The sequence below is a fragment of the Tetrao urogallus genome (genome assembly GCF_951394365.1).
Source record: "Tetrao urogallus genome assembly, chromosome: 4".
NCBI lineage: Eukaryota > Metazoa > Chordata > Aves > Galliformes > Phasianidae > Tetrao > Tetrao urogallus.
The window spans coordinates 13,329,586-13,344,815 of record NC_136817.1 but is presented as its reverse complement, the minus strand read 5'-3'; the positions used below and the strand labels follow the sequence as shown (position 1 = coordinate 13,344,815).

Sequence of the window (15,230 nt, the reverse complement as noted above, 5' to 3'; positions counted from 1 at the left end):
AAGCTCTATGTAAAAGATTTTGATAAAGGATTTATGACTGTAGTCAGCTTCATTTATTACATTTGTTTTTGCATCTGATCATTACGGAGTTGGGAAATCTGCGTATGACTATTGCTATTCATCTAAAAACTAGTGCTCCTCTTACATTTTAAAGAGATTCTACTGTTCATTTCCTGAACTGTTTGAAAAGCTGGAGAATGCTTTAGTTGGTTTATTTTATATTTGTTGCCACATGGCATGTTCATGAAATGCAGAAACTTACAACATAATGTTTCTGGAAATTCCCTTGGCATACTCAGATTAGTTTGTTTTAAACAACTCTATCATTTTCTAAAAGAACTGAATAATTATTAAACTGAATTCCAACAGTGTACACAGGTTTGCTGGAAAGAAGAGTAGATAAAGCATATGTTTACGTGACTGACACAATCAAAGGTTTCCCTACACAGTTTTGCAAATGGTGATTATAATTTCATGTTAATAAGATGCAGGAAAATGTGCTGAAGGAGTAGTGCTTTGCTGCTTTTGTCACAGTTTCATCAAACTGATTTTGTCAGCACTGGAGCATAACCCTTGCCACATCAGTTTGAGTGCTCATTAGGCAGCCGATTTGTCTGAATCCTCATTAAATTGATTAACTCATTTACTTATGGATGATGACATGTTATGCGGTACAGGAATGGTGGTTAGAGACAAGAATCGAGTCTCACGTTGACTTGCTTGGTATTCTGTTCTTCATTTATTTCTACAATAGATTGCTGTGCTCAAGTGCTATGGCATCAGTGATTTACTTTTTGCTGAAGTGTGGCATCAGCTGAAGGATTCGGCATACATTGTGTGAACTTGTACGTATTGGTTAAACGACTGACAGCAATTTAGAAGCTTAGGCTTATAGCTTGCTCTAATTCCTTGCTAATTCACTTGAGTACTGGATTTTCTCATAAAGAACCTAAAAGGTGTTCTTAAACATCTATTTTAATGTAAATTAAATAATGAAGGGAAGCAAGTAGAGAAGTAAAGGAAGTAAAGTTGTACGTTCAGAAGAGAGAGATGTTGGTGGTACGGCAGTACAGGTTGAACTTTCCCAACAATTTTCTAAGACATTTTGCTGCTGTATGGCAGATGGCAGCAGAGGGGCATTCTGACAAAATGGCATCTGACATGGGCATGCGTAAGAAGCAGTGGTGTGTCACTGAACTCCTCCATGCCGAAAGAATTGCCCCCATTGATATTCGTTGCTTGCTGAATGCTGATGGAGGCCAAATAGTACGTGTGAGCATGGCAAAGTGGTGGATGGTGCATTTCAGCGATGGTGACATAGACAGTGAGTCACCTCTGCTGGTGCAGGGTTTCATGAGTGTGGTATTCAGGCGCTTGTTCATTGCTGATGAAAATGCATAGCTAATGGTGGTGACTGTGTTGAAAAGTAGTGTTTTGTTGCTGAGAATTTGCTCTATCAAAAAGTGTTATTCTTTTTGTATCTCTTCTTGTTTCCGTAGAAATAAATATGAGGCATTAACTGTTGAGTGACCTAAATAGTATGAAGATGTCCATTGCTTTGAAGAAGCAGAGTTCTTTTTCTGTTACCATGGTTTAATATAAGCCTTAGTCATAGACTGGAACAGAGCTGGATAGCTGTAGTTTGCAAAAACAGATTGAGCTCTCTAAATGTAGAACTGGAAGCAAGAGGCAGTTAAATATTCTCTGAAGTACAAGAAAACAAGAAACAGGACATTTTCAATGCTGAAAGAAGACATTCTTAACACAAAACAAGCAGTTAAATGGACCTTTGGAGTTTTTAGAGGTATCCTATTCAGGGATGATTGTTTCTAGACAAGGTGAATTGTTGAAGTTCAGGTACTACTGAGAGTTTGGTGTAGCAGAGGAAAGAGGCTTTTCATGGGTAGAGAATCTTTCCACGGCCCGAGAACTGGAAAAAAAGTACACCTTTGGTAAATGTAGAAGTATTTTTAATGTCTTTTTGTAACTTTTTCCTAAAGAAATCTGTACGTGATTTTCTTTAATGTATGTAAACATATATTCATGTGTTGTAATGCCTACTTTTGTTTTTGCAAGTTTTTGTAGCGTTAAAAAATGATTGTCTCCCTAATTCTGTCTTCTTTGAATATAGGTAGGATTTAAGTGTTCTTAAGCTTCTTACAAGGTTAACATTAAGTTTCTGTAGAATTCAGAGATGGATAATGTGTGGGAAAAATACTTTTTTTACTGTAATAGTTGTGTAGTATTTTTGGTTGTATTTTTTATACTGAGACAGAATTTTATTGAGGATCTAGTCCAAGTAGTCTCGTTTTCTTGAAATGATGAGCAAAGTGTGAGTGAATTTTGTTCCAGGGAGATGCAGAAAGAGAGGACATCTTGCTCTCCCTCTGTAGAAGAGGTTGCTGTTACTGAATTAAATTGGACTAGAATTTCACCCACATTTTCATTTATTTTTGTAAGGAAGAATTCAGATTTTCTTTTTTAGTATATATATACTTTTTTTTTTTTTTTTGTGAGTTGTCGTTTATTTTACTTTGCTAAGATACATTTGTACAATTTGAATTGCTGTTTCTGTAGAATCATTTTAGGATCATAGAAATTTTGCAAAATTGCATGTAAGTCATAGTTAACATTGAAACAGGAAATTGGTGATCAGAGTTGAATTACAGTGCTCTACATTTTTCTACATCCACCTATTTCCCCCCGGCGCTTGCTCTGACAGTAATAGACCGCTTCTCTAATGGGGCTTGCATTTGAAGATAAGCCTACATGTAAACAAATTAACTTTTCTTAAATGGAGAGCCATTTCATTTGCAATAATGTACCAATTCATAAACTCTCGCAAGCATATTTTTTGAAAAAAGAAAGATAAATGACCCATTGTATAACACTTACTATTAGACAGACTAGATGTCCCTGTGTTCTGAGAGATAAGACTCTTGTATTATTACACCCTAATAAAATGAGTTAATGTTTTAGTATCAGAGATAAAAGGACAGTTGGATATATTTAATAACCAAACTGAGAAACACTTAATTTTAGTTGTCTGTAGCAATATAACACAAATTCCCCTGTAAAACAAATTGCACTTTTGGAATATACTTTAATGTGCATTCGACAAAGGAGAAAATGAGGTGATTGAAGTTCAATTTGTAGCATGTTATTAACCATTTCCGCTTGACTAGATGAGTAAAAGGATAATGGATGAGGGTTTTATTATTGCCTTTCTGCTAAAATGAAGTGGTGTAAAAGATAAGGTGATGAGATTAATGAACATAAGGAAAAGGCGTAATCAATCAAACTCCAACAGGGAGATGAGATGACAGTACTTAAGATTTGTAAGGATACATATTTTAAGAAGTGGATTTTATCAACACCAACATTTTGTTTAGGTGGAACGCTATGAAGCAGATACCTGCCGATTTTAGTTAGTTTTGTACGTTCCTTATGCTGCTGTATATTTGAATCTTCAGCGACTTAAGTAACAGATGAAAGCTGAGATGTCTTGTTTATTTAAAACCCACATTTTTTAAAACTGCAGTTATACATGAGGACAAACAAGTGCAACTATTTATTTTATAGCAAGAACAATGTTTTATTTATCAGTTCTTCACTGGTGCAACACTCTTAGATGTGTTTGGAAGAGTCACTTCTGTTCCCTGTTTTACCGTCTCGAGTTCTGCGGCCTTGTCTTTTGAGAAGGCAGCTTTCATGTAGTCATGAAAAAGTAAGGCACATTCCTTTTCCTGTAAGAAACAGTCAGCCATCAAAATCCATAAAATTTCAACTCTCAGATTCTTGAATAGAAAACAGTATCTTATGAAGACTAATCTGCAGAACTTTTTGGATAGAAACACATTCCTTGTTGTAGGGTGACGCTTTTTATGTTTCAGATCTCAAATGCAGTACTTCTTGCCTTTGATACATATCTTAAAATGACTAACTTACTTGCATATCTGTATTGCTAACAAGTTATGGAAATAAGAGTCCTCATCGTAGCGAATGATTTGTGACAGGCATTTTTAAATGTTTCCTATGCTAGAATCCTAAATTCTTTAAATCACTTGAAAGTACTCCAGCTACATTTAGACATGGAGTGACTTTGGTAACCCAAAGATGGGTCTTGTGTGTTAAACTACGCTTTTTCTACAAAGGAACACTGAGCTGCAAACTAATCACGTAAGAACTGAGCATGCCTTTGCAATACCCTTTGTGTTTCTCATGCCTTCAGTTTCCCACTTTTTAAAATACATGTAAACCGCTTTGAAGATGTGGAGCTGACTGGGAATGGAGCTTCCATCCAGTGTTTTTTTTTTTTTTTTAGCCCTTGTGTTTTATTTTTTTCCCCACTTAATGATTTAAGGAGGGCTTCCTTCAAATACATTTAATTTGCTTAATGAGTTGCCTTAAGTTACTTTTGCAAATGAAATATGCATGGATAGGCTAAATTATTGTATTTTCTCAAGGAACTGTTAGTTCTTGGCAGCGCTTTGTACAGGATGGATAGATTATTGCTGTGAGATTAAGTCTGTCTGAAAAGCCTTTTACAATGCTTTCTTCTCTTTAGACTTCAGAATTTATGAAACAGACTGTTAGATATTGGCTAGAACTCGGTGCTTTGTAAATACTCCCACATTAGTTCTGACTTGTTCTGCTTTTTAGGAAAACTTCCAGTTGTGCAAAACAGTATTGTGGATTTGTAAGATAAATGCGTAACACAGGCCAGATCACAGTTTTTCACTGTAGCTGATGTTTTCTTATAGACTTACAGTTCCCTCTTCTCCTCTCATCTGCACAATTTTTTGATAGGTCATTTTTTATTGGACCCTCAGGAGAAGCAAGTTTTAGATTTAATACCCTGGAGGGAGTGGCAAGGCAAATCATGTTGTTGGATCACTTGTTCAACTATCCCCAGACTGCTGTCTGTGTATGTTGTATTGGTATGATATTCCCAAGCCTTTCTTATCAATCATTTGGACTAGATATGCAGTTTAATTTTCTATTGTATTTTAAAAGTGAAATTATGGTCATATTCTTGTTTTGTTACTCCAGTATCCTAGATGTGGTCACAGTTCTCATATTAGGTATGTCCATGGCTTAATTAACCTTGGAAGAAGGTCTGTACTAATAAGAATGTTTTATAGCCGAATTTAAACTGTTTTGTCATCAGTGAAAATGTTGATCAGCAGTTACTTTATAAAACCTATTCACATTGCTCTTTGTTCTTTGCAAATGTGGATCATTGTAATTGGTCAGATTACTTAAGTGGGTGATCTTCTGAGATTCTCTCTTGTAGTCATAGGCCATAGCAAAACCTTTGTCACTGACTGATGATACCTTTTCCATGAGAAATGACTCTACTTTTACAGGAATATGAGATAAATGTAAGAATACGGATACTGGGTATGAGGCATGCTTATGTAGGCCTTGATTAAAAAAGTGTGATGGGGGGCATGTCCTCTGATAACTAAGAGTGATTTCCATATCTTGTTGTCATATCTGTATTCTGATTTGGTATACAGAAAAGGAGCTAGCAGGGAGAAAAGCAGTCCTTGAGCAGTGGAGGATTTATAAGCAGCACTATCTTCTGTCCCAACTTCTGAGAGCAGGAGGGAGAATTTCTCTAGCATTAATTACTATACAGTTCTGGGATGTGGGGCAGCTACCAGACATCCCAAGTAAGGCAAATGTATGTAATTACACAGCAGCCCCGGCAGCTGCTCCAGTATACTCAGAGGGGATTTGGTTCCTGCAGCAGTCTAGAGATTGTGCAGCACAAAGGTGGCATTAAGCCATTTTTACATTCCCATCCCTTTGCAAGCTGCACCTTCTGTGCCATATCTCTCATAAAACATAGCACAGAATCTTTTAATGTAAACTGCTGGATTGGCAGCTCTGGAGTCTGACTTTTCTCTTTGCCTTCGAGAGGCACATCTGTTCTTTTACGCATGGGCTTGGTTCCCATAAATGACCTGATCAGATGCAGTCTTTTATGATGACTGGTACTGTAGCTTCCTGCCAGATGTGTGGGGGTGGTTTTTTGTTTTTGTTTTGTTCTGATGAAGGGATATGAAGAGTAGTTTACAGGACATCAATAAAAAATCCTTCTTTTTGACAATGGAACTTACTTTTTTTTTTCATTGTCCATAAGTTGTTTTCTCCCACGTGTCTTCTCCAAGTTCATATCAAAATGGCAGACACTGGACAACTGCCAGTATTGCAGGTGCTTTAGTTCCCTCCTTTTTTTGTAGCTGCTGTTCTGCTTGCACGTTGCGGCTTGATAGGACTTTGTAGGGTACGTGTAGGAGCAGCCCATAGGAAAAGTTATAACCCGAAGGTGGTTAAGTAGGCAGGTGCAAGGCACTGCAGTGGGAAATCTAACATGACTGTTCTTTTCAGAACAGGAATTTGAAGAGACAATTAAAACAAACACGAAGCTTATTTTTCTAAAGAAACCTTCATGGCTAAATTACAGTTAAGAGCAAAGATAGCAAAACTAAGTGAACTTCTACATTGTTTTCTGTGATCTACTTTTGAGAAGCATGTTCCTGTGTATTACCTTTGACCATATCTAGTTATACTGCTGTGGATATGAACTGCTGTGAGTCATTAGTCTGGCAGTTGTCCTAGTTTTCTGTACTCTATAGAGATCAACCAATATAGATGGATAAAGATTATCTACAAGGTTTTTTGCAGTAGGAATTTTATAAAAGGAGGGGGACTAGTTGTAACTTTTAACTTGAAAACTGAAAAAAAAAAAAACCACCACCACCACCAACAAAAAAAAACAACCCTGCACGGAAACTTAAAATCTCTACATTTTAATACCATTTGTCATTAAAAAAAAATCTGTTTGATTCCTTCTCTGACTTCCTCTACTTTTAAATGAGAGAGAGCTTCTAGGGCTTTTCTTGAAATCCCTCAAATAATTTTAAAAGGCTTTTTACTGCAGTAATGTTACAACAGTGTGTGATAGAAGCCACTAAATAGAAGCAAAATGAGCCTAGCACAGCAGTGCAATCTGTTCAAAATTGAACAGGGACAAAGGGGAAATGGAAAAGGGACAAAGTCTTTTGCTAAGTGTTGTGGTTTTATTTGTTACAACTTTGTCAAATATTGGAGAGAAGATGCTTCTGATATGCAGGCAAAAAACAGTAATTTTCATAAATACAGAGAGAAGAACCTGTCTGAGAACAGTCCAGTGTGAACGTGCAGTTGAGAATAAGAAGATAGTAATTTCCACAAAATCAGTTTTGGTCATCTGAAAAACCGATTGACTAAAGCCTCAAAGTTATCTCAGTGTGAGTGATTAATCATTGATGATGAAGCTGCATCCTTGCAACTTGCTTTCTGTAATTTTACTCCACTTGTCTTACATGAGGAACAAAATTAATTGATTAATTTGGTGTGTAAAATCTTTCCGGAAAAAAAAATCCTGATCATGAGATCCTTCGAAGATGTCTTATATTAGAGAATTAAGATGTAGAATTATTGAAAGTAGTCCTTGGTGGTGTTCTTCCAGAGGATTTTAATAACTGAGGATAGTGGAAATGCTATGGCACAGCCTGAAGCACTGATGGAACACCTGGTGGGAAGGCAGGGCCAACCCAGGGGAGCTCAGGTGCATGCAGTGTACCTGAGTGACCGGAAGGGGATAAGCCAGGATCCACCCCTTCCTAGACCTCATTAAAGGGTTGGCAGTGGAGGCAAGGATGTTTTTTGCTGGATATATCTGTCTTCCTGGGGCTTGATAGGTGTAAGCAGTTCTTCTCCTTCATTTCTGCATAAGTGGCTGATGCATTTGGGCTCGTTCTCATTTTTTGTAGCTCAAGACTTTGTCACTCTGCTCTTATTACAGTGCTTTCTATCTCATTGTGGCGTTGCACTGAGTAGTTTCAGAGAAACACACCTGAGTGAGTGTCTTCCTCATTAACTGTTGTCTAAAGGCTCATGTGTTCTCTTATTTCCATTATGAAGTCTTTTGTATGATCAGATATGGGGTTCTTGGCAAAATTTGGGTTGTGCTCATACTACCTCATGATTTATTTATTTATTTATTTATTGCTTAATAGTGTGAAATGCTAGGGAGCATATAAAAAAGCTTTGAGGTTGAAGTTTAAGAAGGGTTTTTGTTCTATAATCCCTTCACCAGTAATGAAACACTTCCAAAACAATTACTGTTAGAGTATCACAATCTGAATTTGTGTTTTGTTTTTTTTTTTTTTTTATTAACTCATCAGGAGATCTGAAGTAAAACTAAGTAACGGTTTTCAGTAGGATTTCCTTGGTTGTTTAGGTAAACTAATGGCAAATGAGGTTTCCCAACATAATTTCCCAAAATTCTGCCTCACTTGGGGCAGCTAGCCTGAAATGCACCATTGCAGCATTCAGTACTTCTTTTTTCTTGACATGCAAACTGAAATAAAAGTAGCTTTTTTTTTTTTTTTTTTTTTTTTTTTTTTTTTTTTTTTAGTGGTTGTACAGTACATATTTAAATGATGAAATTCATTGACACAAATTAAGTCATCACATTTAATGCTGTGTACTAAGGAATTATGGTATCTACCAGTTTATGTGGACGTCAAGACTAGCCAGAATTCTTAATTAGAATTTTTTAATTAATTTTTAATTCTAATCCTAATAATAGGATTAAAAGCACTCTCCAACTATTAAAACTTATGATGCCATGAAAAAAAAAAAAAAAAAAAGGAAGAAACTATTTTATTTGCCTGCTCTGCTAGCCGTTGCTAAAGACAGAATACTGGGGTTATGTGTACACTGAGTTTGATCTAGCATGGTAATTTCTGCATTCTGTGTATGATACACTATTATATAGTCTGTCACTGGTGTTAACGTTTCAGTATATGTATACACACTAGTATGAATCTAGATGTGTACCAGTGTGCTTTCATAAGAGTGTCTCCATCCTTGGTTAATTTAAATGATGATATACAAGTAGGTTGGAATCCGTACAGCCCCATTCATGTATGCTGCTTTGGTAAATGCATGAGATGTGAACTGTGGTGTGCGTGTTAGTTGCACCATTTTAATGATGCTTATCAGAGAATCTGAGAGTGGACACAAGTTGAAATAGCCACTTTTTCAGAAGATGCTATCTGAATCATTTGGAAATTCTTTGAGTTAATTCGTTGTGGCACCCTGTCTCGGTTGTGTGAGCTTTATGCATCTTCCTCTTGGTGAGCAAATCCTTACTAAGAAATCAGAATGTAACAGGTTCACTAAATCAAGACCAGCAGTCGATTCTTCCAAGATTATATGAATTATTGTAATTGTAGCTCTGTTTTGTCATGAATCTGCTGTTTTATTTCCCAAATAAAGGAAAATTTTTATATCCTTATCTTTGTAGGGCTTGGCGAGGCACTCAAGCCATTGTTTTCTTCTTGTTGAACTTCTGCTTTTTAGGCTGCGTAATTTAACTTATAGTCCTGCCTTTAGCAATTGGATCTTATTGTTCTCCATTATGGTCAAATGTTTTCTGCCTCTGGTAGTGAACCATTGTTGATGTTTCAATCTAAGTGTTAGCAGAGGTGATCAAAAGGGACAAAGAAATTATGAAGTATTGGACGCAGTGGGAAGGAATAAGATAGCTGGTACTAACTTTTCTTACAGTGTTTAATGATTTATTAGTGCATACAGAATGTTGAGAACCTCGTAGTCAAAACAAAGGAAAGAAACCTGTTATGGATAGAGGCCCTCCTGATATATTTTTTTCTTGGTGATCCTGGTGAAACTTATCTGCAGTTAGTGGAAGACTGCTTTCAGAAAATCTGCATTGCATAATTTTTTTTCACTTTGAAATACAGCTTTAGCATCAGGATAAAGAGAGAAAGTATGGTTATGCATCCTCTATTTTAATCATCTGGGAAGTATTTTTCATGTCATCGCACGTGTACTGATCTGTGGCCTGTGACAGACGTTATTCATTTCCACAGAAATTGTGTTTTTATATATAAGTTTTATTTTTAGATCTATTCTATAGTTGAGAGTAGTTGCTAAGTTATAACTAATGATTGTGCTATTTACAGATCCAGTGGTTTTGAAGTATATCAGGCTAGTATAAACAGCGTACTGTGAAATAAGAATTTCAGCTTGTGGTAAATCTATCTGTCCCCAGCAGCTTCAGGTAAAATAATTTTAGCCTTCTAAAGCACATCAATTTGCTAGTCTGTGGTTCATGTATCAAAGAGCATTCTATGAAAATATCAATATCATTGGTTAATATAAATGAAATTAATTTTTAAAGGTGGGCTAAAGGTTGACATCTGAAAAATTGCATTACTTTGCAGAAGAGAAATTTCTGTCTTCTAGTGAAATTTCAGGTCAGGAGGGCAAGTAATTTTCACAATCTTCAATGGGAACCAGTGAAATATGAACTTCGTTGTCACCTAGCCCCAAAGCGATAAGATAAAATGAGCTGATACATCATTTGCTGTGGTTTTATCATCTCCTCCAGTAATTGGAAGAGAAAACATAAGAGTCCTTTACCACCCCCCTCTCCAATCCCTTCACCACCCACACCCAGGCATAAGCCATTTTGCTGTGATCGATACAAAGGTCACAGAGTATTTATTTATTTATTTAATTTTTTTAATGCTGGGTAAAACCATCTAGTGGAACATTAAAGTAATGAATATGTTTAATTGAGTTTGTCACCCATGAAAATGCTGAACAGGATTGTGTAGCAGACTGTGTGCTCACAGGAGGGACTGGATGGAGGACTACTGTTTGAGCGTGGATTTCAGGGGCTACGTGTACAAGTATCTATTACTTAAAGAGAACATCTTAATCACTGTTCTCAAGATCTCTAAAATAAATGATAAGCTTTGAGATTTATTTAAAAATATTTGGATATTTAATATTATTAATTTTGGATGTATTTAAGGCAAGAGTACAGTAAGACGTTTCACTGTGGATGCTATAGCTAGAAACCATGTAACGTTTGGTTGGTAGAATCAGAAGACACATTTGCAAATCTGAGTTTGTGGTGGAGATCCAGATTCCTACTGAACTGTGAATCAGATTTTATGTCCTCTACGTGTTGTAATTTTGCATTCCTGAACAAAAACAATCCCAAAAGGCTTAGAATGCTACCAGAGGACTGTATTTGTGTACCTTCTCTTTCAGCTGCAATCAAATGCTAGTTAGAAGCATTTTGTTTGTTTGCTTTTTTGTATCTAGCTTAATGTGCTTCATAACTTTTTTAGGAAAAGATTTCAAGAAAAGCTGTTGTGAAATGCACGAATATGCATCAGCTGTTTAAATAAGCTATTTAGATTTTATTTTACTCACAGCAGTTAAATTGGCTGGCACGTTAAAGTAATGTAATTATTCAGTTACAATTTCACTTCTGTAACCCATTTGCAGACTTAATTACTTTTAGGATGTTCACATTTTTAAGATCAATACTTTTCTCTAAAAGAGAATATATAATAGCTGATTTGTTTGCCTGAAATGTAGAGCAAAATGTTCATCCAGTCCTCAGTAAAATGCTGCTTTTCTCATTCAGGAGGCAGGTGTGGAGGTGTTATCTTGTAACAATTTAGTGTAATCTGTTAAAAGAGACATAGTTGTAATCAGGGTTCAAGAGGGGGCTTTGAAGAAAAAGTGAAGTGGGGCATTTGTGTTCAAAACTGTACAGTGAATAGCTTCCAAGTGAGCATTTTCATGTTAGGAAATTAGCTGAAACCCAACTATGAATTGTTAGGAAATGATTTGTTTAAGTATGACCTTAATTAACAATCATCACTATTGTATCTGAGTTTCCATGCAACTCTGATTTCAGTCTCCTCAAAGTGGAAGTTGAAGCTGGCTCTTCTTCACCTGTTGGGCACTCGGTGGGCTTCTTTCTGCCAGGTAGCATGGGGGCCTGCAACAGGACTGTAAGGACTGGCTGCCGGCTTGGGCTGTCGTTTCTATTATTTGAAGTAAATAAGAACTTCATGCAAAGGTAGAATCGGTTTTGGATTTTAAATAGTGATGTCATGCCTTCTCTTCATCTGGTTTACTGAGGTTTCACCATGGAGTAGTTGGTGTAATAAGATTTTTGGAACTATGGAACCTGACATGGTTCATTTCTTCTATGGCAAACTGTTTAAGTTGTTTTTCCTCCTGCAGAGTGCAGTATCTTTTGAAATAAATGAAACGTGCAGTAGATTGAATTCCAGTCTGATGTTTCGAATCAACTGAAATTGTGTAAATATCTGTTCGTGTGGAAAAGGAAGTTCTGTTTGTGCGTGTTACATGAGATTGTTTCAGATGTTGGTCCATAACTATTACCAGAGCTGACAAATAATGAAAATAAATAGAAGTCAACTCGGAGCATTGTACTGAAGGATAAATAAGATGGCTGGTCTCAAATTCTTGAGCAGAATTTCTATGCTGTATGGCTTAAGGAAGGAAGTGGGTACGTACGAGAGTAGTTTTTGCAAGTTGTAATTTTGAAACTGAAATTATGAGATGTGGTAGCACTAATTAAAAAAAAAAATCCCTTTATGAATATGAAAATTCTAAATTTAAATCGCCGGCCACTTTCTACAGCTAGTAGGTTCTGTTAATAAAATCGGCTATCTGGCAAGGAATAAAAGGTTGAATTTGATTTTAGTAAGGAATCCTCAGTGATACACATGAAAGCAGCGCGTTTGTGCCCTGGATCTTTCATCTTGTCTGCTGGGCCCGCTAAGCACAGAGCAATGGTAATGATGCAGTTTCCATGGCAACCGGTTCATTGGAGGGCTAGACCTCTGTCTGGGGTGCTGTCAGTGTGCGAGGGGTTCAGAGAACAGAGTGTCCCAAAGAAGGGCTGCTTCCACCTAATCCAGTTTTAATTGAACTCCAGAGACTTTGAAGTGAAGCTGCGGACCAGGCAGTTACTGTTCCGACTGGGGATGGAGGCCTGGCTCAGCTAGGCCTCAGCTGCTCTCGCTCCTGATAACGGCTCTTAATGAGCGGCCTGAAGAATTGCTCTAGCAGGGACGGCTATCGTGCCTGCAGTGCGATCCAAGTTTGGGCTGTAAATCCTGGTGTTTTGGTAACTTCACCATGGCTGTATGAGGCGCCCAGCATAAACCAGCTCTGCTAATTTCAAGTTTTTGCTTTTCCTTTCAGCTTGGGGGAAAAAAAAAAAAAAGAATAAAAACAAAGGGCTTTTGGCCATGTGTTTCCCTGCCTCTACAAATGTCAGACCCACAGAGTAAAAGTAATAATTATTCAACATGCTGATTTTTCTTACAGTATGTGTGTAATAAGTTTGAATATGAAGTGTTCTGATTTATGGTGACAGTCAGTCATTTCAATTGCTATTACAGAAATGCAGAAAGACATTCCTAATTGTCTCTGAAAACAATCATTGAAATTATAAGCTCCAATTTTCAGGTCTTAATATGAATGAATATCAGCAGAAGTACTAAGACATTTTTGTACGCAGGCGCTGCAACTTTGTTTCCTTTGTCACCTATTTGGATGCTGTGCTCTGTAAAAGATACTTAGGATGCGTTTTTTTCTTTCTGTGTTCATGGAGTATTGGGACAGGAGAAGTTGTCTGTTGCACTGGAAGGGAAGATGTGGAAGATGGTTTGCTTAGTAAACTTGCTGCTTTTGGTTCTCGCCAGTTGTTTTTTATAAAGTTTGCAGATATGGCACTGTATTTTACACTGTGCTATGCAACACTTAATTTTAGTGCTTCTGTCTTCAAACAAATAGCTCATGCAAGGCAAAGTCTTCCTTAGTTTAAAACCTATAAACAAGTCATTGTGTTCAAAACCAATCTCGCTTATGTTAGAGGCTTGAGTTTCATTTCTCTTTTAGTTTTTTTTTTCTTCCCAATATATTGCTAAGTGAAATTGTTCTAAGAGTGATGGTGAAAGATTGTACTTAGATCTCTTGTGGTAGGTTTATGTTTAAAGTGTTTGTGTTTACTAAAATGGACAAATTTCAGATATTTTCCTTTGCTTGTGCTTTGTTAATCTGAGGCCCAATGGTGTCCAGTGTTGCCGTCCTTTAGCACTTACATAATTAAGCATTGAAATGAAAAGGAAAAAGTGAAGAAACAAAGAAACAGAGTGGCTGCGGACTAAAAATGAGATTAGTTTGAACTGTGAAGGCAGACTAAGCTTCTGTGTCTGTCAGATGGGATGACAGGAATTGTAACAAGTTACTTTGACAACCGCTTACTCCATAGAGAGATTATGCTGAGTTCATTTGCAGGTTTGTATTTAACCTTAGCTGACAAAATGATACTTAACCTCTTATACAGACAACCTTTATACCTCCAGAATTAATGAATGTTGCCTTAACGATAAATGTAAGGAATGTTTTTTCTTCCTTAAAGACATTTTTTACTCTCTTTTTTGTTGCATTTCTCTTGTTACAATGCTAAATTGAGTGTGGATACATCTGATGGTACTAGTAGTTCACTTCAGAATATGCTTTTGTATTTTATGACCTTTCTCGTTGTTTCTGAAACTCCCATAAGGATAGTCAGTTGTCCTTAAAGGAAAAATAAGGGCAAATTTTAAGAGGGTCTGGTATAAACAGTTGAATTTAGACCTAAAAAAATCCATGCCTCATAGCATTGTTTTAAATATGAGCAACTTTTAATTTTGCTGTAGGTTTTGGATGCGTTTGGTAGAATCCATGCTTGTGCATTTGTTTCTCTATAAAAACGTGTTACTTATGCTGATAACATATTCAAGCATACTCTCTCACATGCTCAATTTCTTCTAGATTCTGGCATACACAGAAGGACTCCATGGCAAATGGCTTTTTTCAGAGATTCGAGCTATCTTTTCCCGACGCTATCTTCTACAAAATACAGCGCTGGAGATATTCATGGCAAATAGAGGTACTGTGAGTTTAGAGAAATATGAAGTCTTGATTGATTCTGGGGACGTTTTCTTTCTCCTTGGCTCCTTACTCATTCCCTTTTTGTTAGGGATCTGTATAAGCAGTAGAGAGTTTTGGATTAAGTGCCTCAATATTTAAGTTAGTATATTTTTGAATTACGATTTTTGTTTTTTCTTCTTTTTTTTTCCTTCATTGAGGAATCGTGTCCAGACATAATAACTGGGAAATAGCAATACTTCACTTTCACGTATATCCACATACTTACTTGGCATCCCCTGAAGTCTATTGTTTAAGGCATACGCTGCCTCTGATCTGTTATGCTTGAAGTTTTTTCTCCTCCCTTGGGGGAAGGTTAGCAGTTATTAGTT

The 15,230-nt window shown here is 36.6% G+C and overlaps 1 protein-coding gene across 3 annotated transcripts in view; it reads left to right on the top strand.

The window, feature by feature from the left end:
* LRBA (LPS responsive beige-like anchor protein) overlaps positions 1 to 15,230 on the top strand; it is a gene marked incomplete at both ends in the record, with an annotated part of 363,076 nt that overhangs the window by 227,672 nt on the left and 120,174 nt on the right. For all 3 annotated transcript variants that reach the window (XM_079534450.1, XM_079534449.1, XM_079534448.1), the window contains one exon: positions 14,743 to 14,860. In XM_079534450.1, the coding sequence (XP_079390576.1) occupies positions 14,743 to 14,860 (118 nt within the window). The remainder of the gene's footprint in view (positions 1 to 14,742; positions 14,861 to 15,230) is intronic.